General features: G+C 51.0%; 1 protein-coding gene across 4 annotated transcripts in view; it reads left to right on the top strand.

Annotated features, from left to right (window-relative positions):
- slc39a10 (solute carrier family 39 member 10) overlaps positions 1–24,258 on the top strand; it is a 42,248-nt gene that overhangs the window by 13,929 nt on the left and 4,061 nt on the right. For all 4 annotated transcript variants that reach the window (XM_064311455.1, XM_064311458.1, XM_064311457.1 and 1 more), the window contains 8 exons: positions 1,315–2,637; positions 4,412–4,586; positions 11,909–12,084; positions 12,548–12,718; positions 13,845–13,968; positions 14,567–14,881; positions 15,452–15,532; positions 20,341–20,531. In XM_064311455.1, coding sequence (XP_064167525.1) covers positions 1,315–2,637; positions 4,412–4,586; positions 11,909–12,084; positions 12,548–12,718; positions 13,845–13,968; positions 14,567–14,881; positions 15,452–15,532; positions 20,341–20,531 — 2,556 coding nt within the window. The remainder of the gene's footprint in view (positions 1–1,314; positions 2,638–4,411; positions 4,587–11,908; positions 12,085–12,547; positions 12,719–13,844; positions 13,969–14,566; positions 14,882–15,451; positions 15,533–20,340; positions 20,532–24,258) is intronic.

Below are 24,258 nucleotides of genomic sequence, written 5' to 3'. Positions count from 1 at the left end.
AGCTTTAGTGATAATGACACACTCTGAAAGTCCTCAGCTACTCTGAGCTTAGCAGGGCTGGCTTTGTACCCATAGCCCAGATTCCGATAGTTGTCGTAAGAATTTTAGTAGTGGTAGACATCTTCGAGGGTCATAAAGTTGAATCGGAATCATTAAATCATGTGAAAGCCGTCTTCAGATGACCGCCTTAAAACCGCGTCTCATTCATTTAAACGCCAGAGCGTTGTAATTGCTCTGCTGTGAATGAGTTTACTCTTTGCAGTGAGGCTAGCTTGTGCTCGTTCTTCAGCGTTTCAAGAATTGATTTCAGCTGACGAGCGGTACATATATTTAAATTCCAGCTTTCACTCTTCAGTGTGTATATGTGTGTGTGTGTGTAGATGTATACAGTATATATATATATATATATATAATTAAATGATGTATATAAAATTCCAGTCTCCATTGGGGGATGAGGATATCATTCACCCAGTGAAAACGTAATTTGCATTGAATGTTTATTGATGGATGATTTAGTTTATAAGATTAATTTAAATGGTTTCTTGAAAAGATCTTTCAGGAACCACAGGGTAACCCTTTTAGCCAGTTTGAAATGTTACGGTGGGAATGTAGCTGAAGTTGAAATGACCTGCAACCCACACAGAATGGCTTCTTTACACTGTCTTCTGATTGACCTGTTTACATTGTCCTGAGCTTTAGGGTGGTAAAGGTGTCATTACTGTCCTTACAGCACAGTACTGTCTTTTCCTCTGGTTTTCATTAATGAAACATTGCATATTAAAAGGGAAGGACATTTGTGTGTGTGTGTGTGTGTGTGTGTGTGTGCGCGCGCGCGCGTGCGCGTGTGGTTGGGGGGGGTGGAGAAGCAGTCACGCACGGCATGTGGTGATGGGGGGGAGATGTGCCCCTGGCACTGTCTGCGGCGTGAGCCAACCTCCTGTCCCTGTCCAGTAAAATTTCAGCAAATCCTTAGGAGGCATCTGGTGCCTTAATACCCTGCTCCACCTCTCCGTCGCAATCTGTGAGTTTTGTTTTTCTCGGTTAGCGGCTCTCTGGTCGACCCCCTCGAACGCTTCCCCTCCCCCTTGAGGGCGTAATGTTATCTGACTGGAGCTACATTGCTCCTGACTGATAATTTGCTTTGTCACTGCTTTGTTAGTAGCACTGTGGGGGGCCTACATTCCAAATAGGAAAATAACTGTTTTTGTAGCCACAGTGAAACAGTGCTAGAACATTAATGTTAAAAAAGTGGAGTAGGCTGTGCTTTTCATAGTGTGGGTGTGGTGATCCCCCCGACCCCACCCTGTCTTGCAGGTGTGTCGAAGCAGCGAGGACGCCATGAAGGTCCACATGCACACCAGGTTCTGCCTCCTGTGTGTGGTCACGGTCCTGTTCCAGCAGTGCAGCCACTGCCACAGCAATGGGCACCACCACCATGACCGTGCCCATGCCCACGATCACGGCCATGCCCACTCCCACGAGCACGAGCACGACCATGACCACTCCCATGACCACGAGCACGAGCACGAGCACAACGACCTGCAGATCTCCCAGGCGCCCTACGTGCAGGCAGGGGGCACCGGCGAGGCGCCGGGCACTGCGGAGAGCGAGCAGCACTTCTACATCCAGAAGCTGTTCCACCGCTACGGCCAGAGAGACCGGCTGGACTTCGGAGGCTTCCAGAACCTTCTGTTGAGCCTGGGTCTGGGAGAGGTGAAGGTGGTGGGCCTGGATCACGAGGAGCTGGGGCACGACCACGTGGCCCACCTGGACCTGCTGGAGGTGCAAGAGGGCCTCCACTCCCACTCCCCATCCCAGTCGCACCCCCACGCCCACCCGCACCCGCACCGGCACCCCCACCCGCACGAGGAGCGAGAGGAGACCGTGCCTCAGGACTCCTCCCCCTGCAAACAGAAAGCAGCAGGGCCAACTGCCTACCCAACCACTGCACCCGCCAGCGACGGAGGCAACCATGACCACGACCATGACCATGACCATGACCATGACCACGATCATGACCATGACCATGACCACGACCATGACCATGAAGCTGGCGGCAGTGGCGTTGACCAAAAGAAGCAGCCTCACCATCGGCGCAAACGGCCGCACGTGCATCACGGACACAAACACAATGGCACCAGGGGCCAGCCAGCAGGGCCGCAAGGACAGCCTGCGCAGCCAGGACAGCCTGAGGACGCTGCGCAGTCAGGGCAGCCGGATGATATCACGCAGTCATGGCAGCCGAATGGCACTGCGCAGTCAGAGCAGCTGGAGCAGTCGGAGCAGCCTTCAGAGGCAGCACTGCCCCGAGACTCCAAGCCCAAGAGGACCAAAAGACCACTCAAGAACAAAAACCCTCGCAACAGAAACAGAGGCAGCCCCACCCCCACTCTGCCCTCGTCTGCCCCAGGGGATTATGGGAATGCGGGGAAAGCAACAGAGGACCAAGACGGCACCAAGCAGCCCCCCAGTAGCCACGAGGAACATGACCACGAACGTGAACACAGTCACGACCACGACCGTGACCACGATGGGCATGCGCAGATACGGCGGAGAGAGGCCCCCAGCAGCCCCACAAACTCCGCCCCTGCCCTCCCTGCCTATCACCACGACAACCTGGAACACCACCATGAGGAGGTAGGTCCTGTTTCAAAAGCAAACTCACAAGCACAAGTTATGTTCACGTCAAGGCAATACAGACAACACTGGGGGAAATAGTTCTGCTATTGATCTCTGTTTGGTGCTGGCCCAACAGCTTAGACCACATGGGGTCTCCCAGACTGGAGGCAGCGCCCTGTAGGCTTACAGCCCACTGTTTGTGAAACTGGGCTGTGCTTCTAATCCAGATAATTCACTGACTCAGAAAAGCCAATAGTCATCACAGGGACAAATATATGGGGCCTTTGTATATCTAGGTTTCAGCTGCTAGAACAGTTAAATATTGTGTATGCCTGTAAAGGTTGAAAATAATCTCCCCCATAGTATTTTTCTTCTCCTTGTCTACTCCTAACTACTTAACATTGTCAATGTTTGTACCTACTGTTGAACTTGCATTGTTACACAGAAGCAACTGCTTATCAAGAATATAGAGGAAACCTCTCCAAAACACAAATAATGCCTTTAACTGTAACAATGCAGTTTTGAAGGTGTTCAGAAAGTACTGTTCCAGTCTTGATCTTGACTTTATATAGAGCGTCATCTTAGCAGTTCCCTGTGCCATTCATGCATTTTTAAGTTACATTTGTCAATGTGTGATATCCAACTGTGTGGATAATGATGGCTTAATGTGCTGCACATTTGACAGTAATGCATAAATGAACACTCACAATACTTATAAATCAAAATGCACAATAGGCACTGCTGCCACTTGGCAGTATCAAAGGCAGTATTTGGATTGGCAGGTATTTTATATCGGGGGAACGTTTTAGGACTCGTCAAACGGCCGAAAGCGAAAACGCCTGAGCGCTTGTTTGTTAAAAAGGTGAGGCATCCTGTTTCGCAGCATACCTCACCTCTCAGGTGTGCGGCACGTGCTTCCCCGACCGGTGTGAAGCCACTGTGACGCAGGCCCCGGCTGCGAGGGTGCCCTGCGGGCGGGGCTCAGGTTTCACACAGGCCTCTGCGGGCGTTAGCCGCCTCTCGCCCCGCGAGCGGGTCGCAGAGATGCGCTCGCGTGTGCATCTGCTTTCATTAGTCCAAACGTAATTGGGAACAGGAGCTGAAGAGCTTTTCCCCAGAAGAGGAGTCATAACGGGCTCCCGCATCAGCCTCATAGATTCAGATAACCGAGGCCTGTGGGAGTCCTCCAGCCGGAAGCTGCTTTCTGGGAGCCGCCGCTAATTGACACTTGTGTGAAGGCCTCGATTCAGGAGGGGATTTGAGAGGAAGTCCCTGGCGTTGGTTTTCACACGCGGGTGTTCGGAGCTCATGTCTTGCACCAGTGGCGACGGGCGTCTTGGTTGATAAGCAAATGAAGTTAAATGTGACCGAAATCATGAGTGGTCTCCCCCACCACTGCGGTCCAGCCCCTCTTTCGTCATTGCCTCCTGGCTTGCTCCTGTGGGGATTTAGGCCAGGGTTGTCTGTAAAGTGTAGTGTGACAACTGCTGTAAAATACGCTATACAAATAAAATTTGATTGATTGATTGATGAGGATTGTAGTCCAGCAGGAGCCCTGCGTTCTCTCTTGTTCTCGTGATTGTGCACAGGCTATGTTTCACTTCCATCAAGACCTGGTTAGTTGAGATGAGTGGCCGAAGCCCTGGCAGGAGAGAAGGCCTGTGGCTGGTGCAGCCCTCCAGGGCTGGGGCCTGGTTGTGCAGGTGTATTTAAAGTGCAGAAGGTGCTCGTTTTGCAGTGCTTTGGATCGACTGCGGTCCCCTCTGTCTGAGTCTGTGCTTTGTCCCCTCAGTGTCTGAACCTGACCCAGCTGCTGCACCACTACGGGCTGAGTGCAGACTCCCTCATCTCTCCCACCACCTTCACCTACCTGTGCCCCGCCCTGCTCTACCAGATCGACAGCCGCGTCTGCATCCTGCACTACCACCAGGTGGACATAGCCACCGCCCTGGAGCCCGCCCACTCAGGTAAGGCCCTGGCCCCCGCCCCCCCGCAGGGCAGGGCTGCGTGACTACGGTGAACGGGGCTTTTGCGACGTGACACCCGTTCTCAGATGCGTCACTCACCGTGTCTGGTTATACCAACAGCTGCACCGTACGTCCCCGGAACAGCCTCCAAACGGGGGATAAATCTGTCATAAGAATGTCCCCAGTCAGCAGAACCTAATGTTCCCTGAGACTCTGGCGAAGCCGCAGTGGGGTCAGGGTTAGGACAGAGCCCTGGGGGGGCAGCGGCTCGGGCGCAAAGTGTCAGCCGTGGGATGAGTCACGCCCCGCCCCGCCCCGCCCCGCCCCGCCCCGCCCCGCCCCGCCCCGCCCCAACACGGGTCTTAGGATTACGTGCTTCACAGTCATTACTGTGGAACTTCTGTTCTCCAGATCTGGTCAGAGAGGGGTAAAAACGCTGGCTTGTTCTACTCCTTTATTTTTGAGGAAGGACACGGAGTTTACTTAGCGGCTTTCCAGCCCAGCTCTTCTGGGACGTTGTTGTCTGAACAAAGCGCCTTAGATTACCCTGTGGTTAGGCAGTGGTCAGAGCTGATAGACAGGGTGACCCCACCCAGTTTCAGCCATTATCCAAGCGCCCTGTGGCGCGTGGTTAACTATTCATCCAGAGCTACACTTCAGCCGGGGATCTGCCGGGGCAGGCGTGCGAGAAGAGCTACGCTGTCACAGCAACAGCCACACGGGTCACGAGCTGCAGTAGCTCTCACACCAGCCCATTAGGCGCGTCACTGGCCAAATAGGCTCGGTTTAGGATTTTTGTTGGAAACCATGAGCAACTTAAGTTGTTATTGTTGTTGTTCTTCAAATTAGTAGTGGGAAGTAGTGGCTCAACAGCTTTACCAAACAGCAATAACTGTTGTTCACTTTCATATACACCAACCTCTGACGAGGACTGTACGTAGACTACAGCCACTCTGCACCAGTCCAAATGAAATGTGCCCCCTGGGACACAAACCTGCTCAGGAAAACCCACCAAAACATCCCAGCCTATCAAAGGGAGGCCTGTAAAACAATAAAAATGGACAATAAAAAAACCTTGGTAAACAAGAGCAGAGAAGCATGACCCAGAAAGGGCGCATTGTGACAGAGCCGCCACGTCCTGTGCGGTCCAGAGGGAGGACTCCAAACCCCCGCTGAGAGCCCCGCCCTGCCCCACAGGACCGCCTGCGCTGGCTGTCATTTATACTCAAAATGCCTCCTGTCAGATTACTGCCATCGCAGGCCCGCATCCCTGCGCCCTAATGCGTATTAATGCCGTCCGCGGGATTTAACCAAGACGAATGCGGGGCCCTGCCGGTTCTTCAGACGTCAGAGGAGACATGGCGAGTGGGCGGGGGGGCACGAGGGGGGGGGTGCTCCTTCGACGGCCAGAGATCAGACCGCCTCTTACGGCTTTCCCTCAACAGCCCCCATTCCGCGGGGACCACAGGGTGGCACAGCACTGATGGCAGGAGGGACCCCTGGGCCCGTACGGATTTGGGAGGGTGCTTACATACACACCTTTCCTGCAGCTTCTGTAGGGATAAGGACTTATGGTTTATGGACAGATTTAAGTGGGTACATATACAAATTAATAGTGAGAATCTTCTTAAGGCCAACAACATTCAGTCATCACAATCTTTCCCTTCCTTTTCACCTTTAATTTAGCATATTTTCTGCTTTTTCTCTTTTTGGTGCGGAGTGATTCAGCCACTATGACGCATGTGCTTGAGAAGTTAACCTTCAGATGAACCAAGTTCCACTTAACCAATTATGCATTCATTTCAACGTTCAGTAAGCTGTGTACACATATATTTGTATGCATATATATTTTAGCCTCTATTAGGAAGTGTGCCGAGAATGAGAAGTCTGCTCTCAGCGAGAATGTTGAGGTAAAAGAATTGGCACATCCCATTGTGTCATGTGTTGTGGAAACAGGACTGCATTTCAGTTCCCTAAAAAGTTCAGTTTATTAGTATTTTTCTCATACTGTTTATGTAGTTCTAGTTTTTCTTTTGAATGGTCTCTTTTTTATGTGAGACCACATGTGCACACTGTACACACGCACACACATTACACACACACACACACACACACACACACACACACACACACACACACACACAATTCACTCAATTCACACGCACACACACACACACCACGCACACACTCTCATTTCTAGCTGCCAGGTAACCTGACCCCGTGCATTTTACGTTTCCACATAGTCAAATGCAGCCGTAATTAAGAAACACTCGCAAGAAAAGTGCACCAGGAAAGCAGAGCGGGCCGTTGGCTGAGCCGCAGGAGTGCTTTTTCCTGGAGTAATTAGCTCTCCCTCATTAGCATCCTGGCTCTGTTTTAAATATTGAATCCGTGTTGCCGTGGCGATGCACCTCGCGGGCGGTCCGCGGATCACAATCGGTGCGTCACCGCCACCACGACGTCGTTAGCCGCGCACCGGAGCTCCCCCGGGAGGGGGGCAAGGCAGTGCGGCGGGGACGGGCATTCTGGGGGGGGGGGCACGGATAATGGCTCATTATCTCCTCCGTCTCTGCCACCCGTGCCCTCTTGGCACCTGCAGCGGTGCCAGCCTACGCGGGCTCTCCAGGAGCCGCCGCGCCTCGTTTGCATTCCGCCGCGCGCCGCGGGGATTGAGCGAAGGGGCCGCTAAGCGTTTCTCTCTCTCCCCCTCTTTTTTTTTCCCGCCAATTAAAATGTTCAATTGGTGCCGAGTGCCCTCTTCCCAGCCCCGGCTGGGAGGGAGTGTAATTAGAAAACCTGCACAGGCCGCTGCTTCCCTTCAGCACTTTTATTCACTCCTTCCTCAGCCTGTCTCCTTCCCTCTCTTCCTGGAAGTGATAATGAGGCGGGGAGCAGATCAGTTAGCGAGGCATGAAGAACCCTCCGTACAGTACCCCTAACTCTGTCCCCGCCGTTTGAGGAGTGCATAAAGACAGAGGTGAGGTGGTGTGTGGAGGGAGGGCGCTCGTGGGCGTCCTAATGAAGCAGTTTCAGGTGCGGCGGTTATGGGAGATGGACGCAGAAAGAGGCTCAGACAAATGGAGAGAGGAACAGGGACGGTTTCAAAGGGAAAAGGAAAACCACTCTGGCAGGCCTGTCCATGTCTCTATTCCCTAGTGCCAGGAAAAACACTGGCTCATGCCAAGGCTTTTTCTCTCTCTCTGTTTTTTTGTCTGACCAGAGAACAAAGGCCTACTAGGTCCACACTGGAAGACTGCTTGTGGTGTAGGTGATTTAATTTATTTGTCAGGCACCATGGACAGTGCTTAACATACGTTTACCACTTGATGTAGTTAGCCAAGCCTAAATTTCATCTGCAGTCCCTGGGCAGTTTCCAGTCATAGGACACAGTGGCTGACTACAAATAAGAATACAGATAGACATGGAAGACATGACAGCATCAACAATATGCATCTGTTTCTATCCTCTGAAATATCATGCCCTTGGTTTGGTACACTTTGGGGGCAAGATTAAATGGCTGGTGTAAATGTGTGCACAGATTATAGGCTGCAGTTCCTGACAGGCCACAGGAGGGGCATGCTTCTGCTTCCCTGCTTTTTAAAATGATATTTATTATGAAGTCCAGATAATGACATAAACCGTGGAGTCAGTGGGCCACAGAAACAAGGTGCTGGAAGGCTGAGAGGCACAGGAGCGAATAATGCACTGACTGAGCTGCTGGCGCCCTGGCTGCATTACAGCGTCACTTTGTTGATTACCTGGCTAAGTCTCTAATGCATAAACATGAACTGCCAGAATCCCTCATCCTCTCTGCGTTTAGCCTGGCCTGAGCGAGCTCTCATCATTCAAATCGGCTCCTTAAAATGAATGTCGATTGGTCTGTTCAGAATGATGATGTCACAATGACAAGCAGGCAAAAAGAGGCGTGATTCGCACTGACACCCACTAAGGCCCAGGTACTGTAGCCTGGCATAAAAAAGGGAGTTTTTTTTATAGGCAGTAGATGAACGCTGGAAAAAATTGAACTTACTTAATATTACAACTCCAACTCCAAACCGGCCAAACTGCTACAGCCTGGTTTTGGGCAACAGTGCGGGCTGAGCTTCACCTCAGTCCATTTCATTCAGTCCGTTACGGAATGTCGGAAACCCAAAAAATCCTTGTGAACAGACTGACAACTGAGGTTTCAGACCCAGGCACTGGAACAGATTCCAGTCTCAAACGGATTTGAGTTTAACACCGAATAGTGATTGTAAAAGACCTCCCTGAAAGGCAGCTTCCAAACGCGTACTCTGCTAATCCCTCCATGCCATGCTCAGCCCTCACGGCAAAGTCTTCCGCCTTTAATCTAGGCGTGGTTTTGTTCAGGAGAGCACAGCAGTAAGCTTTAGCTAATTATTACAAAGCTAGCTAATCATTTCAAGATTGTAATTGTCTGAGTGCCTCTCTGAAGCATCTCCCTTTTGTGATCAGTATTCCTGGGAGCGTTTCCCCGCACTGTTTGTGTGTTGTTCACAAAGGGCTCTGTGCTGTTTAGAAATAGAAAATTGGGGGTGGGGTGGGGGGGTGGAGTTTAATGACTTTTAATCTCTGAGCGGCATAGCGCTCGGTGGGTGTTCATTCCGCACAAGAGCACACCTCGTATAGTTTAATTATCCAAATCCCATAAATTAGATAATATAAAGTAGAAATCCATGAGCACATATACCCTTGGGAATAATAAATTGATAACGTACACATTTATGTTGGTTACAATGCAGTCTTAATGTATTCTTGTCATTATTGATGCATAATGTATGCAAAATAGATAGCAGCCAACAGTTGTTGTGTAAACCTGATGTTGATGATGTACAGAATTTATAGTGAAATTGGTAGGTCTAAAACAGGACCAGCTGTATAGTGTACAATAAAAGGGAGAACAGTTTCACAATTCAGACCTGGATCAAATGCATATTTGAAATACTTTAACTCTATTGAGTGCTCATAAAATCTGAAAACTGTGCAGATTCCTCAGAATATTCGACAGAATGTGTTACTAGTTTAAAAGTACAGTACATAAAACAAAATCGGTATGTACAAAATTTTCTCCTGGGGTTTGCTTGTATCTAAAGGGCTTTTATTTTGAAAATAACCGGACATACCCTGACGTCCCCTATAGGCTGAATGGAATACTACCTAGGGCCTCCAAGGTCTCATATTTGTACTCAGTCTTTACTCTGTGATGCTGGGTCGGATATAACTCAAAAGGGGGCCTGCAGAGAAAACTTTGCCATGGGCCCCCAATAGTTTAGAGCCAGCCCTGATCATAGAGTCTGATGCAGTAAGCAGTCCAATGCTGGAAACAGAGGTGGGTGTGTAGATTGGGCATTATCTCAAAGTCTTCCTAATAACGTTCCCTAAAGTCCCTAATGGGATTGGGGCAGAGCACACAGCTGTTCTTTATGTTAATGTCACAGGATCTAACATCCACAGTAAGTTAGAACCTTGGGACCTGATTTCATGTCCTTGAAGAGTTTCTTAGGACTTTGAAACATGATCTTTTCTTTCTTTAAAGGAGAGCACGCATTTGTGTTTTTGCTTCACAGAGGCTGGGGAAAGCGCCCTTCGGTCTCACCCTTTTAAAATATTTTTTAAGTAAACATTTACAGTGGGAAGATGAGACCACCCCTCATTCAATGCAGATGAGCCCAGAGGATCATAAATGCGAGGAATGTAGAGGGGGCCGGGCTTGACCCCGCCCCTGCCCCCGTGGCCCCGCCACAGACAGATCCCCTGTGATCAGAGAGTGGGCGGACCCGGGTGAAGCGGGGCCAGGCAGCGCCAGTCACTGGTCACATGACAGCCCGCCACAGCGCTCATTGAAGGTCCCTTGCTCAGACCCGGCGGACGGGCCGGAGCTCCAGGACTCATGGGTAAATGTCAGGCGGGGCGCGGCGGTCTGTGTCGGGGCAGGGCAGCTGCCGCTCAGGGTGTCCGGGCACAGTGGGGGTCCGTGCCATGTGGGAGCCGCCGCCGCTGGGTGTGAGCCGCTGTGGGCAGCTCGCTGTGGGGAGGGAGATGGTGTTCGCTGCAGGGACCGGCTGCTCGCATTAACCTGAAACGCCAAGACCAACATTCGCCAAAGGTTTCTGTGACGTCACGGCGCGTTGGTAAAAGGTCAGCCCAAAAATAAAGTCGCTCATCTTGACTTCTGTAGTCTTACTCGCACAGTAAGTACGGACAGTATGTTTTTATGGAGAAAAAATGTCCCTAAATTTATATTGTCCAACCATGAAGTGATTGTGGGGAGGAGTGCCTGGTATTGAACAGGCACAGGCGGCACAGGCGGAACAGGCAAAAGGCTTTTGATAGTAAAGTACAATTTGAATTTCACGCGGCATTTTGCGCCAAATGTTAAAAGCTTGTGGCTTTGTGTAGGCTTTTTTGTTTTTGTGGAGGATTTGGGGGCTTGTCGATTTTTTGAAAAATTCGGCGTGGATGGCGCCGTGCGGCGTCCTGTGAGAGGACGGACAGCCTCGCGCTGGCCCTCGCGTCCATGGGTTGCCGGGCGCAGCGGACCCCTTTTTCATTCCAGCCCCCGCTCCCAATTCTCTGCTCAGCGGCGTCTGGCTCCGCTCCCGCTTCCGGTTTCAAACGGTAAAAGCGGAGCGCCTTTCAAATGCAGATTAGGAGGTGGGACGCTCTGGATGCTGATAAAAAGCAGAAAGTATTCACTGATGCACAGGAATGGAAAATGAATTAAAAAAGGGAGTAAAATGAGAAATGTTTTGCCAGCCAAAAAAAGGGTGGAGTTTAAGGGCTTTATTTAAGAGGTTTGAATTATTCTGTTTATTTTAAGTATTACTGACGCAAAGAAATTTATGTCAGGATGCATGTTATTATTATTACTCGTTCTCCCAAAATAACCCCCCCCCCAGCTTAAATTTTGTAGTACTTGTACTCATGATCTATGTAATCAGATTATCTAGACTAACCAGATGGTCTGCTCTGTACTCTTAACATTAAAAGTTTGTTCCCTCAACCCATGAACAAAAACTCCCCAATTAGAGTGCATATTGTGAATATTTATGAGGGAGCTGGCAATGGATTTTTTTCTTTGGCCAAGCCTCTTCATGAATATATATAAACGGTGAACTAGCACAGGAAAGTCTACCAACCTTGGCCCTCTAAAATGGACAGGACAGAAGGCACGTAGGAGCTGACCATCTGGTTGTTGTAAAGAGTCTGTGGTAGTATCGAAGCTTGTTTGTTCCAGAGAGATGTGGACGCTGGCTCCCACTGCTGGCAGGGCTGTAAAACTGCATCTGCTCTCTCGTGCACAGGCTGGATCTGGGTGTGGGGCTTTGTGTCCATCACCATCATCAGCCTGCTGTCGTTGCTGGGCGTGATCCTGGTGCCCATTCTCAACCAATCCTGCTTCAAGTTCCTGCTGACCTTCCTGGTGGCACTGGCCGTGGGAACGCTGAGCGGCGACGCGCTGCTCCACCTGCTGCCACACGTGAGTACTGCGCCCTTTGCCTTGCTCCTCCACCTCCACATCAGACCACGGAGACCCGTTGGGCTGGAAACACGCCACAGAATGTCTGGCCAAGGGGCTGGTGGGAGTAGCAGTCTGAACCTCTCAAGCACAGTCCAATTTCTTAGGCCCTTCACTTCAGCTCCCATTAAGCTCTCTTGAAATGTGCTGCGGTGCTCATTGACTGTTGAATAAAGCCCAGCTCGTATAATCGCTGGTGAGAGATCAATGCTTTATTAACCCTGTCTTGTAAGCTGTGCCGCGTTCTCACAACCCCTGACCGTTCTCCAGGGGGAAAAAAAGCATTTAACATCACAAGTCTTTGATATGCACCAACACTGGGATTCGTGAAGCCTCTTCCATGACTGCGCATATCCAGCTATAGAGAATATGCGTGTAAGATTAAACACAGCGCGGTAACTGCCCTCTCCGCTCTCCCGCGCAGTCCCAAGGCCAGCACGACCACAGCCATGAGGGCAACCACTCGGACCAGGCCCGGGACCTGGTGGAGGACTTTGACGGGGTGTGGAAGGGCCTGACCGCCTTGGCGGGAATCTACCTGCTCTTCATCATCGAGCACTGCATCGGCATGTTCAAGCACTACAAGGACCAGGGGGTGAGCACCGCCGCCGTTTCAGTCCTCAGCAGCTTTCAGCTTTCAGCAATACAAAAATATTAGACAGTATCTGTGGGCTGCATGCTAACTGTGCTACCTCTATGAATGGCTGCAGAAGGAAGCAGCGTTAGCGTTGCTAATTAGTGACGGAAATGCACCTTCCAGCATCTCCAAAAGCGGAGTTATTTACACTTGCATGTTGGGTGTTTCTAACAAGTAAAAATAAAAACAGAAAAAGAGATCTTGGTTGTTTTAGAGGCAGCAAAATTCAGAACTGTAATTGACAAATAACCTTCTTTCCATCCACTGGGCGCAATGATTGGTAGCTTTGCAGCACCGCTTGAAGCATGAGTTTGCTCCTTCTGGGGTTGCCAGGTATGGAGTACTACTGGATGCAGTGGGAGTGGTAGTGGGGGCACAAGTTTACAGTCAGTGACACACATACCTGGCCACTCCCAGCTCGCGCTTGTGTTTCATTGCTTCACAGCTGCAGCCATTCATAGAGGTAGAACAGTTGGCATGCAGCCTGTAGATATTGTCTAATATTTTTGGACTGGATTCACAGGGATGAACTGGTATTGATCTTATTGTCTAACTATGTGTAAGAGCCAAAAACTGAATTTCCCAGAGAGTCGGATGATCCCTTTAATCAGGGCAACTGACTCGTTCACATTAAATACATTTATACTGCTGGGTACTCAGGGGTATAAGTGTGGATATTATGGACAGAATACACTGCCATGATTCATGATTAACACACAGGCTGGGATTCAGTCAACATTTGGCCTGAACTTTGACTAAATTTTCATTTAAATCTTATTCTTCACAAACAGTTTGGCAAGTTCAGAAATCTCTAAAACAAATTTGCCGAACTGAGTAGGTGTATAAAAGGTGCAACACTTCCAAGTCACAGGAAGTGTTCACTGAGTACCTGGCACAGTTTGTGTGCATTTGTGTCATAAATAAAACAGTGGCTAAATGCTACATACCTTCGTCATGTAATGTAAGAAGCCTATGCAGAAAACAGTACGCAGTTGGAAAACAAAGATGGGAAGCAGGAAAATAGTGTAGCTGCTATGTGCCCGGTGCTGTTGTGATGTGGTGCCTGGTTTGGCATCTTCTCCAGGGGAGCTTGTGCAGGAAGAGGAGGAAAGGGGAGGAAGGCAAGATCGGCAGGAAGCTGTCGGACCACAAGCTGAACCGCCGCTCCGATGCCGAGTGGCTGCACCTCAGGCCGCTCAACGCGGACGGTAGGACATCCCCTCCAGCGCTGGGCGCAGCGCGCGCATGCCCCGCTGCCCCCCCCACCCCCCCTCGTACGCCCTCGCTAGCAGTGTTAGCGGCGCTACGCGGCTTAGCCGGCGGGCCACAGAGCGGACAGGGGCACGCTAGCGTACGCCGCCCTGCCCTGATGGAACACGCCGCAGCACAGAGATACGCGCGTTCCACATCGCCCAATAAAGGAAATGGGGATTAGAATGGGGGATAAGTATCAGCTCTGCTCTCAGACGCAGTTAGCAAAGCGGCTTACAGACACCTTATTCCCAGGCCTTTGGCAGGGGTCTTGGTTTCTGCAAGTGTAGGAGTGAATTATTATTTTACTAGAAATGAATGAAAAGGAGACAGGAATTCTCCATAACAACTCAATGTCAGCTCTTTTTTGTGCATGCTGAAATAGTTTCAGGAAGTGTCACACTTGTTATTTTTAATAGATTCTTTTTAAATTGTGTGAAGCATGGGTTGAAATTCCATGACCACCATAAAAAAGCGTCAAGTGGACTGGAGGTGATGCGCTCTTCCACACGCAGCCGTTGTGAGCGTGGCTGTTCTCTCTGTGCGTGTTCTCAGGGGCTGACAGCTCCTGCGACAGCAAGCACAACGACACCCAGCTGACCGTCCTGCAGGACCCCGACTCCCCCAGCAAGAAGCCCCTGACCCCGCCCCCCCCCGAGAGCGACCACGGGGGGGCCCACTCCCCGGCCGCCGAGAACGGCAGGAAGGCCAAGACGAAGAGGCACGGCCACTCCCACTCCCACGGCCACTCCCACGGCCACGACCACTGCCACTCGGACCAGGAGATGAAGGACGCCGGGATCGCCAGCATCGCCTGGATGGTGATCATGGGCGACGGCATGCACAACTTCAGCGACGGCCTGGCTATAGGTGAGCGCTCTTCGGCTGGCTGTGCGCTCTCTGGCGCCCCCTGTCATCTGTCAGGCACAGACGAGCGGCTGTATTGGCACTCCATTTAGACAGGCGCCATATTGGGTGAGTCTCTGCATAGCAGTGTCCGCCAGCACTATCCATGCTAACCACTGGCACATGGTCGGCAGTCTGTGGAGTAAAATCCCTTGTGTTGCCTGGGGTTCGATTCTTCATTCGCCACGGCACTGTCTGACATCCCATCTCTATCTGTGATGCTCTCTGCTTCTCCCTCCCTGAACAATGTGAGAAAATACATGAGGAAGTAGACGGGCTGCTCTCGTTATAAAATAAACAGCAAGGTAGTACTCATTATTTTTTATCCAAAGGGTGTGAAGAGAGAGTGATTGTGTGCAAGCGTGTGAGCAGTTGAGAGTGAGTGTGTGTGTGTGTGTATGTGCGCTTGTGACTGTGTGTATGTGCGAGTCTGTGTGTGCGCGTGCTTGTGACTGTGTGTGCATGTCTGTGTGTGTGTGTGCACGCATATAAGCGTAGGCTCACTCTAAACCCGCTTGTTCCTGTGTTTGCCAGGAGCCGCATTCAGCTCCAACATCACGGGGGGCATCAGCACGTCCGTCGCGGTGTTCTGCCATGAGCTGCCCCATGAGCTGGGTAAGTGTGCCATCCTGGCGTCCGGCATGTCCAGGGCTCTGCCCATCCCGGGGTACCTGGCAGGGGCACCAGGTGAGACTAACGGTGTGCCAGAGCCAAGGGCGGGGGAAAGACCATCTACAGCGCTGGGTACAAAGAGTACTGCTGTGGGTCTCTGAGATGAAATGATTTTTTTAGTTATTTTTTTCTGTTGCATATTTTCAGGTGGGTCTTATGGGGATAAAAGTGCGACGTGATTGCTGTGAAATTGCAGTTGGTCTTAGGGGATTTGAGACTGCGAGATTGTGGGGGTGAAAACGTGATTGGTGTTAGATCACAGCTGGTCTTAAGGGGTTAAAGACTGCAGAGGTGAGAATCGACTTGTATCAGACAGCAGGCAGAGCTGCTTCGTCTGTTGAGGGAGGAGGGCCAGTGAGGAAAGGCAACTGAAGGATGAGGACAGCCACCCGGGATCCAGCTGGTGAACCAGGCCAGAGATGAGCAGCGGTACATGGGTGTCTGGGGCATGACCTGGCTGGGGGGGTCAGCCGGGACACTGTCGCACAGGGCCAGTGAAGCGTGCGGTGTCCCGGGAGAGGCGGGGGTGTCGCAGGGCGTTGGGGAGCCCGTCAGAGGTCCTGTTAGCCTTGATTGTGTGTGCCCGAGCGTAGCGCGCTAATGTCCTGGCCCCGCACACGGGACGCGCCTTCACACTACTCCTCACGCTGAAGGTCACCCGCAAAAACCTGCTGAGGCCTCAGACAGAGAGAGAGAGACTGAGAGAGAGAGAGAGTGGGGAGAAGGACTGAGGGAGAGGGGGGAAGAGATAGCAATGCGGGGGGAGGTAGAGAGAGAGAGATACAGGGCAGAGGTAGAGAGAGAGAGAGAGGTGTTGGAGGGAGGGGGAAAGAAGGGACAGAGAGGTGGAGGAAGAGGCAGGGGAGTGGGATGAAGAAGCGGTAAAGAGACAGGGAGGAGGGGTGGAGAGAGTGAGAGCCAGCGAGTGCGAAGCACAGGCTAAATAGTGAGGGAGGGAGAGAGAGAGATAGAGCTAGAGGGAGAGAGATAGAGGGAGGCAGGGGGGAGAGAACCGCATTTTCTCTCTGTTCTCGGATTTCTGAAGCTCAAATAAATACCTGTCAACAAACACTGTGCAACCACATGCACACCCTCACAGGTCTGCACTCTCGGCTGTGTGACGTGTGAGGTGCATTCACTTGTCCATGAGTGTGCTTTCTCTCCGTAGTTTTCTGCCACGAAGATTATTTTTGTTAAGGCTCTTAAACCACTGAATATGATGAAGCAAAGCCTGAATTTGCATGGAAGTTGGCAGGAATAACATATGCGCTGCCATCTGTCAGCGTTGTTAAATAAAGATTCAGTTCTATCTCTTTGGGTGCTCTGTTTGTAGAAGTCTCGAGCATTTCTGAATATGATTAAGCAGAAACCAGGATTTCTTCCAGCTGTGCACCACTGCAAATGAGTCTTTTGGAAAAAGAAAAGAAAGAAAAAAGAAAAACTTAGCTGTCAGTTACATAAAAACTGGAACTGTCAGTTGCATTAATTTAGCCATCTGTCGCATAATCACATATAATCGCCGCATAAGTTTGTAGTTTGTAGGGTGTTTCATTTGATTTGTTTAAGACAAATCTGTTTCATTTGCTGTGAAGTGCTGGCTTGGGTGGTGACTGGGGCCTGCTGCATCACCTAGAGACCAAATCATTCAATAATAATAATTCCATAAGACATTAGGCGCGTGTGTATGTTACAGGGCTGTGGAGGGGGAAAAACCTTACATCACCGTCACTGGGCACGTGCTTTTACCCAGGGCCACGTACAGTAGTGGCTACATCACCACAGAGGCCCTTTAATGATCAGCAAGTGAGAGAAAGAGGATGTCCAAAGAGGGACCGGGGAGCGATGGCTCAGTCTGAAGAGGTGTGTCTTCAGTCTGTGTCAGTAGGCAGGTAGGGTTCCTGCTGTCCTGTCTGCAGCGAGGAGCTCATTCCACCTCTGGGGGGCCAGAACAGACAGGAGACGTGACCCGGAAATGAACCGTGCAGCGGGGGAGGGGCCAGGTCCCCAGAGGTTGTAGTACAGACAGGTCTGGCTGGTGAGCAGGGTCTGATGATCTTTTGACCCATCCCTTTAGCTGCCTGATTGGATAGCACCAAGGTTTTGAATTTGATCCAGGCTGATACAGGTAGCCGGAGGAGGGAGATGAGAAGGGGAGCGCCACAGTTGAAGATCAGACGAGCAGCAGCATTCTGGGGAGGCTGCAGAGGTCTGATGGCAGAGGCAGGGAGGCCAACAGGGAGGGAGGGAGTAAACCAGACGGGAGGGAGAGACTGAGAGGAGCATGGAACATGACTAAGGAACCGTATAACCAGTATGGAGTTCCCATTCCTTTACTTTCATATACGTTTGTGTGCTGTGCTACATTTTACCTGTGCACCCAGGAGACACTGGAGGCACATCCCTCTGTAATTCTGGGGGGTTACAGATTTTACCCCAAGCGCTGGTAATTGAGTTGCGCAATCACTTGTTTTGCCGGCTTATTTTTGAACCTCCTACAGTTTGTGTTTCCCATAGCAGGAGGACCTTTTCTTAATAATACTGCCTCCCCTCGGTGTGTTTTGTTCTCTAGCACCCTGGCGACCGCCGGGGCTGTGTCGAGAGAGGGGGCAGCCGGCGTTCAGGGGCGGCGTTAGCGAGCGCGTTAGCGGGCACCGTTAGTGGGCGCCGCGGCCTCACCTCCGGCTGCTTTAATGAGGAGGCTCGGCGGCGCGCTCGGGAAAGTGACAATTCCTCAGCGCTAATGATATCTGCTGTCAGAGCGCGCGACGCGGGGAGTTTCTCCACTGATGAATGGGCCCGCGACCGCCTGCCAAATGTTACTTTGTGAAAGCTAAGTAAACACTCAACGGCTCGCTCGCCGTCTGCCTCGCCTGTCTTTGTTTTCGTTAGCTTTCCGCCGTCAAACTGTCTCGCCGCGCTCCCCGCGGTATTAAACTGACAAACTCACGCCACCGTCTCTGTGACAAACAAGCGTTCCGGCGCGAACCTGAAATTCCCAAACTTTAGAAATTTCACGCCGTTGCAAAAGAAGAGACTAAATCACGGGGTGCGGAGTGCAATTCCTCATCTTAAGTGGAGCTTTCGTTAACCCCTCTTTTTAAAGGTTAATTATTATAGGCGCTGTGTTCTGAAGGACTGGTATTCAGTCTAGTGAATGGGAGATGGACAATAGGTGTCATTGTCCATGATTAGTCCGACGTTCAGCTCACTATGATTCTGCATCAGGGTTTACCCCAGGTATTAATAGCAGAGGTACTGTACCTCCGATGAAATCATGAGCTCCTCCTCAATCATCAGAGAAAAATAAATAAAAACCTCAGACTTAGACCTCCATTGAATGGGGAAAGGTATGGTAGCCATGTTTAACGAATTGGGCATGGTGTAGTCACGTTTTCACCTGGTAACATGTAGGCTACACCATGTGACTGCCACAGCTCGCCACTTCACACCACTGCTGCTCCCCCTCTAAATACTAAATATTTATCTGGCGCAAACTCTGTATGCAGTATAATAGCTCTCTATGGGGGATTCAAACCAATCACACACTAAGGCTAGTGTTGGACACGGGTGTACTTAAAACATGTGGGAATCTCTTTTTTCTTTATCATAGTGAGATGAGAAGCTTCCAGCACAGGGGCTAAGCCGACGTACTTGGGTTTCTGAATCCTCTTTGTGGCGGTGAATGGTTGCCGTAGCCCGGCTGGCCGCGGGGCAGCTCCGGGTCTTTCTGAAGCTTTAAAAGACGCAGGCGTGAGACGGAGGGCCCCGGGCGGGTGGGGGGGCGGGGGGGGGGATCACAGCGCGGCGCTCTGCGATTGCTATCGCGTCCGCGTCTCGGGCAGATGCAATCTTGCGCTGATAAGGCCGGCCCTCGCCTTCGGCACGGCGCCCCCCCTTCCCCCCCCCAGCACGGGCCCGCGTGCAGAAAGCGATAAGGGCTGCGCTCTGTCCAGGAGCTAATGGGCAGCATCGGGCCCCTTTAATGAAGCTCAATGGCACGGCCACTTTCCCCCGCCGCTCCATTGGCCGCCGGCCGGGCGGAGGGAAGAAGGTGCGGGGAAGGCTTGGAGACGGGCTCCTCTCTGCTCCGGATGGGGGATTAGCCATTTAGCATGTCAGCTCTGGTGATCAGCGGGACAGCGGGACCTCATGTGGAGCACATGGTGAATTTCATCTGCCTGTGCTTCGGGCCAGGCCACTAGCTGTGGAGGGACAGATGGATTTGGGGAAAAAAAGGCTTGTCATCATATACCCATTTATGCACGGTTCTTCGGTTCTCCTTAAGAAAATTGAGGAAACGGAAGACTTTCATACTTCCTTTGTTAATCTCCTTTGTCAATCTCATTGTTTCTGAAACTGCAAAATTCACAAAATGTTGTCTTCCTCTGGGGTTGAGTGGTTTGGCCTCAGCAGGATGACGGTATATGTCTTTATTAGTGGTGACAGAGTAAGGCTTCTTTAGACCCACAATGGCTGGAGGTACTTTATACTGTCAGCCACTGACTCTCATTGACCGAGTGAGAAGTCTGCTCTCCAGAGAAATGACAGTACGACTGGTGGATGAAAATGCTAGGGCACAGGTAACACATGATCATCCCCACCCATATCACTGGTATTTGACAGAAAGCCTCGCTGCACTGACCTTATTTGTTAGCAGCTCCTCGTTGAGATGTTCAGATAAAAGAGGGCTCAGCCCTACAGTGGGTTTCCAGTGTCCTGCAGTGGAGTTACACTGGGTGTCTGTGCCGCAGGTGACTTTGCTGTGCTGCTGAAGGCCGGGATGTCTGTGAAGCAGGCCCTCGTGTACAACGTGCTGTCGGCGCTCATGGCCTACGTGGGCATGCTGATCGGCACGGCGGTGGGCCAGTACACGCACAACGTCACCAGCTGGATCTTCGCCATCACCGCCGGCATGTTCCTGTACGTCGCCCTGGTCGACATGGTAAGACAGCCGCCCGCCGGGGAGAGGGGAGCAGAGCCTTCAGCTGCAGCATCCTGCTCTTAGTGTCTGTGGGGTCCCATCGCTACTCTGGCTAGCGTTGATTTTTATGGCTTTTGACTGACCGTCTTGAGATGAAGGAGGTTTTAGTGATTAGAAAACTGTCATCACGCAGGAATGAGGTTAATAGAGAAAGAATGACGATGGGAAAAAAGAGGGAGAGAAATGGTGAGAGAGGAAGAGGCAGAGGTAGGTAGAAAGAGAAGGAGAAGGAAGGAGGAAGAGAGATTCAGAAGAAAGATGGAGAGAGGTGGGTGGAATATGGAGAGAGAGCGCTGAGAGACAGATGGTTTAACAAGAAGTGAACCACGGACCCCCGCCAAGCTCATCCTGTGTGTCAATAACCATCCCGCCGTGCCCCCTCCCAAACAACACCCTGACACCCCCACCGAGCCTGCTCACATGGGCCGAGTGCACATTCGTTACCCCCCCCCCACCCCCCCCCCGAGCCTGCTCACATGGGCCGAGTGCACATCCGTTACCCCCCACCCCCCCTCGAGCCTGCTCACATGGGCCGAGTGCACATTCGTTACTGTCCCCCCCGGTGTGTCCGTGTCTGAGCTACGCGGAGCGCCGGATTTCATCCTGCGCTGTCCCTGCACCGTCCCCGGGCCCTGGGCGTGGAAAGCGAAACGGGGGCCGGGGCCGTGGCTCTCTCTCACAGGAGGGCCCCGCAGAGGAAGGACAGCTCCTGCGTAAATGTCATTGAGCAGGTGTGCACAGTGAGGCTTTTATCAGCCTGTCACAGCGCCTGGAGCCGCCCGTCTGCAGCACGCGCCGCGCATTCAATGCGCCTGCTGCAGCCCTACTGCACGCCCTGCTGCACGCCCTGCTGCAGCCCTGCTGCACGCCCTGACATTCAGAGTGAAATCAGCTCGCTGGTGCCCCTTCAGCACCACGCTGACATGGCGCTTTGCTCAACTACACAGTGCAGTGCCCTGTTTTACCCATGACATCGTCTTTTTGTGTTGTTAAGAAATTGTTATGATTATAGTGATTTCGTTTTTAACTTAACCCCTCTATAAAACCAACAGCAATGGAATGATTTGTTTTCAAGTCAAGGCTCAGATAAGAATTTAGCTGGTTTAGAAAAGGAAAAGTACTGGGTGTGCTTCAAGGGTGCCAAAGCGTATTCATCTAGTAAATTCATCTAGATTGTTGATAGCGAGCCATTTGAAAGCGTGTACAAATGCGCACACACACACAGCCCAGAGTGCTGAAAGAAACACGCACACACACACACAGCCCAGAGTGCTGAAAGAAGCACATGCACACACACACAGCGCAGTGTTGAAAGAAACACGCGCACACACACAAAGCGCAGAGTGCTGAAAGAAACACACACACACAAAGCGCAGTGCTGAAAGAAACACACACACACGCACACACACACACAGGAGGGCAGTTGCCTCTGCTATTTACAAATGTCACGCCTTTGTTATTCAGTGGCATCTTGGGATGAAGGGAAGGTGAGAAAACGGTTCTCTCAGACCGATAAGAGTATCGATCGCTTCCCTTCCCTGTCCCCGCTGCGTCTGGGGGACGCCGGCGCCAGGTGTCAGCACGTCGGCAGCCTCCTCGTCATCCTCCAGCCCGCCTGGCCTAGCGAGAAGAGATTACCCAGAGGGCCGTGCGGCCGCACAGATCCTCCTCCGACCTTCCTTCAGCAGCCCTGAGGCCAGCTGTTGGGAGAAGAGCACGGTGACAAACTCCACTGCTGCCCGTGCGACATTGCACTGGATAAGAGACCCTGCAGACGGGAGATTGTGCTTATGGGCGGAAGAGAGTTTTATAGGCTATCTACCAAAAAGCCCTTAAACCATTTATTTCAGTCCGTTTTCAGGTCATCTTGGAACACTGTATTCCACAGATGAGCAGTAATATATCCCGACCCGACACAACATCTTTTTCCATCGGGGGCAGTGGAATGACCCAGGGAGACTGCGTATAATCTGTATTTTCTGCACGGTGATGAAGATGTGAAGGCCCGTGATACCACCGTAGTTTGTGGAGTATCGGCTAGGACACACCCGATCTGAATCTGATCCTGTCTGACACAACAACACAACACAGGCTAATATGCATATTAATTTATGCTATTCATTTACACTATGTCTGTTTACGCCTGAATTGCCTGAATGCGCCATCGCTTCCGTGAACAAGAGGTATCCATTCGCCACCGCAAATGAGGCCTTTGTTTATGAAAGGAGTTGGTATCTGCTATGACGTCTGCTGTGTGGAATGTATGCAAAGTGGAATCTGCGGCATTGATTGTTATTAAATGCTTAATAATATTTGATAATTGTAGATGTGGTATATCACCCAGTCTTGCCTAGAAATATATATATATATTTTCATTTAATTACAAAACTAGACACTTGGATTTTTAAACATTTTGCTTGAATATATTACCATTATTCTGATTGATCCTTATTTTTATACTGTAGACTTTCAGTTTACTTCCGTAATTTGCATCGGAAAATCGAATACATCAATAATATGAAAAATATTATGATATTTTGGCCATATCACCCATATCACTTCAGAATCTTTAGCCTACCATTTGGTAATAGTACATTTGGATACCATTAAGTAAAAAAAAATACATTTAAAGCCAGCCATATTGTGTACCTGTATTTAGACCTATTTATTCTCAAGCAGAATTATTTATTTTCTGTATCTTATCTTGCCTGCCCTAGAATTGTTTTACTGGCTTTAAGCCAAGCTGGGTTTCTTGTGTGTAGGCTAGCTGTTGAATTTGAAAAATTGTTTTTAAAAGACAAATAACCAAAAGTATCTGTATCGGATTGGTATTGGCCATAATCTTGCTGTACTTGGATAGGATCGGGAGACAGATAACCTGGATCAGGACATCGTTACTCGCCACGCAAATCGCATCCCACACACGTCAAGCGGAAACCAACCGCGGAGGAGGCGCGAATAAAAAGCACCCGGCCCTTTCATTTTAAACAGGCTCGCAGATAACTGCAAATTCATGAAAAATGACACAAACAGATGAATCAAAGGCCTGACACTGCCGATGTTTAATGGGAACCCCGTGGCCTGAGAGCGGTGCCTGGACCGGGCGTGCTCAAACGGAGCGCACATCGGGACGCAGCCGGGGAACCGGCCCCGCCCCACGCTGCTGGAGAGCCCGGGCCCTTTGATCACAGAGGAATCTCATTAACGCTCCGCTGGTTAATTAGGCAGGGATCCCGCGCCCAGGCCTGAGGGATGCGAGCTGGGCAGGACTGTGCGTTAGCCCTCAGGCAGGCCGGCTGACTTATCCAGGCTGTCTCTGCTCTGTGGAGTTACAGCACCCACGCTGTCCCCGGATGGATATTTCTGTAAAGCAAAAGCAATCCTGCCGACAGCAAACCGTATTTGCTAAGAGACGGCAAAGTCAATTCCAATCCACAGTTTAACGCTCAATACCGGTATGCCCTCCTATAAATAGGAACGCTCTGCTAATAAAATGGAAATTGCCATAATCTCCGGCGTGTTACAGAAAAGCGTGCTGAAATGTGCAGTAATCAGGAGTGGATGATAGCAGCGCATTTTGGCCTGATTCTTCTCCTGTATGCGATTCCCGGCACATTTTAAAGAATAAATGGAGACTGCAGGGCAGCAGGTTAGCGTTTACCGTCTGTACGTGCCGTGTTTCCGCTGG

This window comes from Anguilla rostrata, chromosome 15 (genome assembly GCF_018555375.3).
Source record: "Anguilla rostrata isolate EN2019 chromosome 15, ASM1855537v3, whole genome shotgun sequence".
Lineage (NCBI taxonomy): Eukaryota > Metazoa > Chordata > Actinopteri > Anguilliformes > Anguillidae > Anguilla > Anguilla rostrata.
This window is presented reverse-complemented; position numbering and strand designations above follow the sequence as displayed.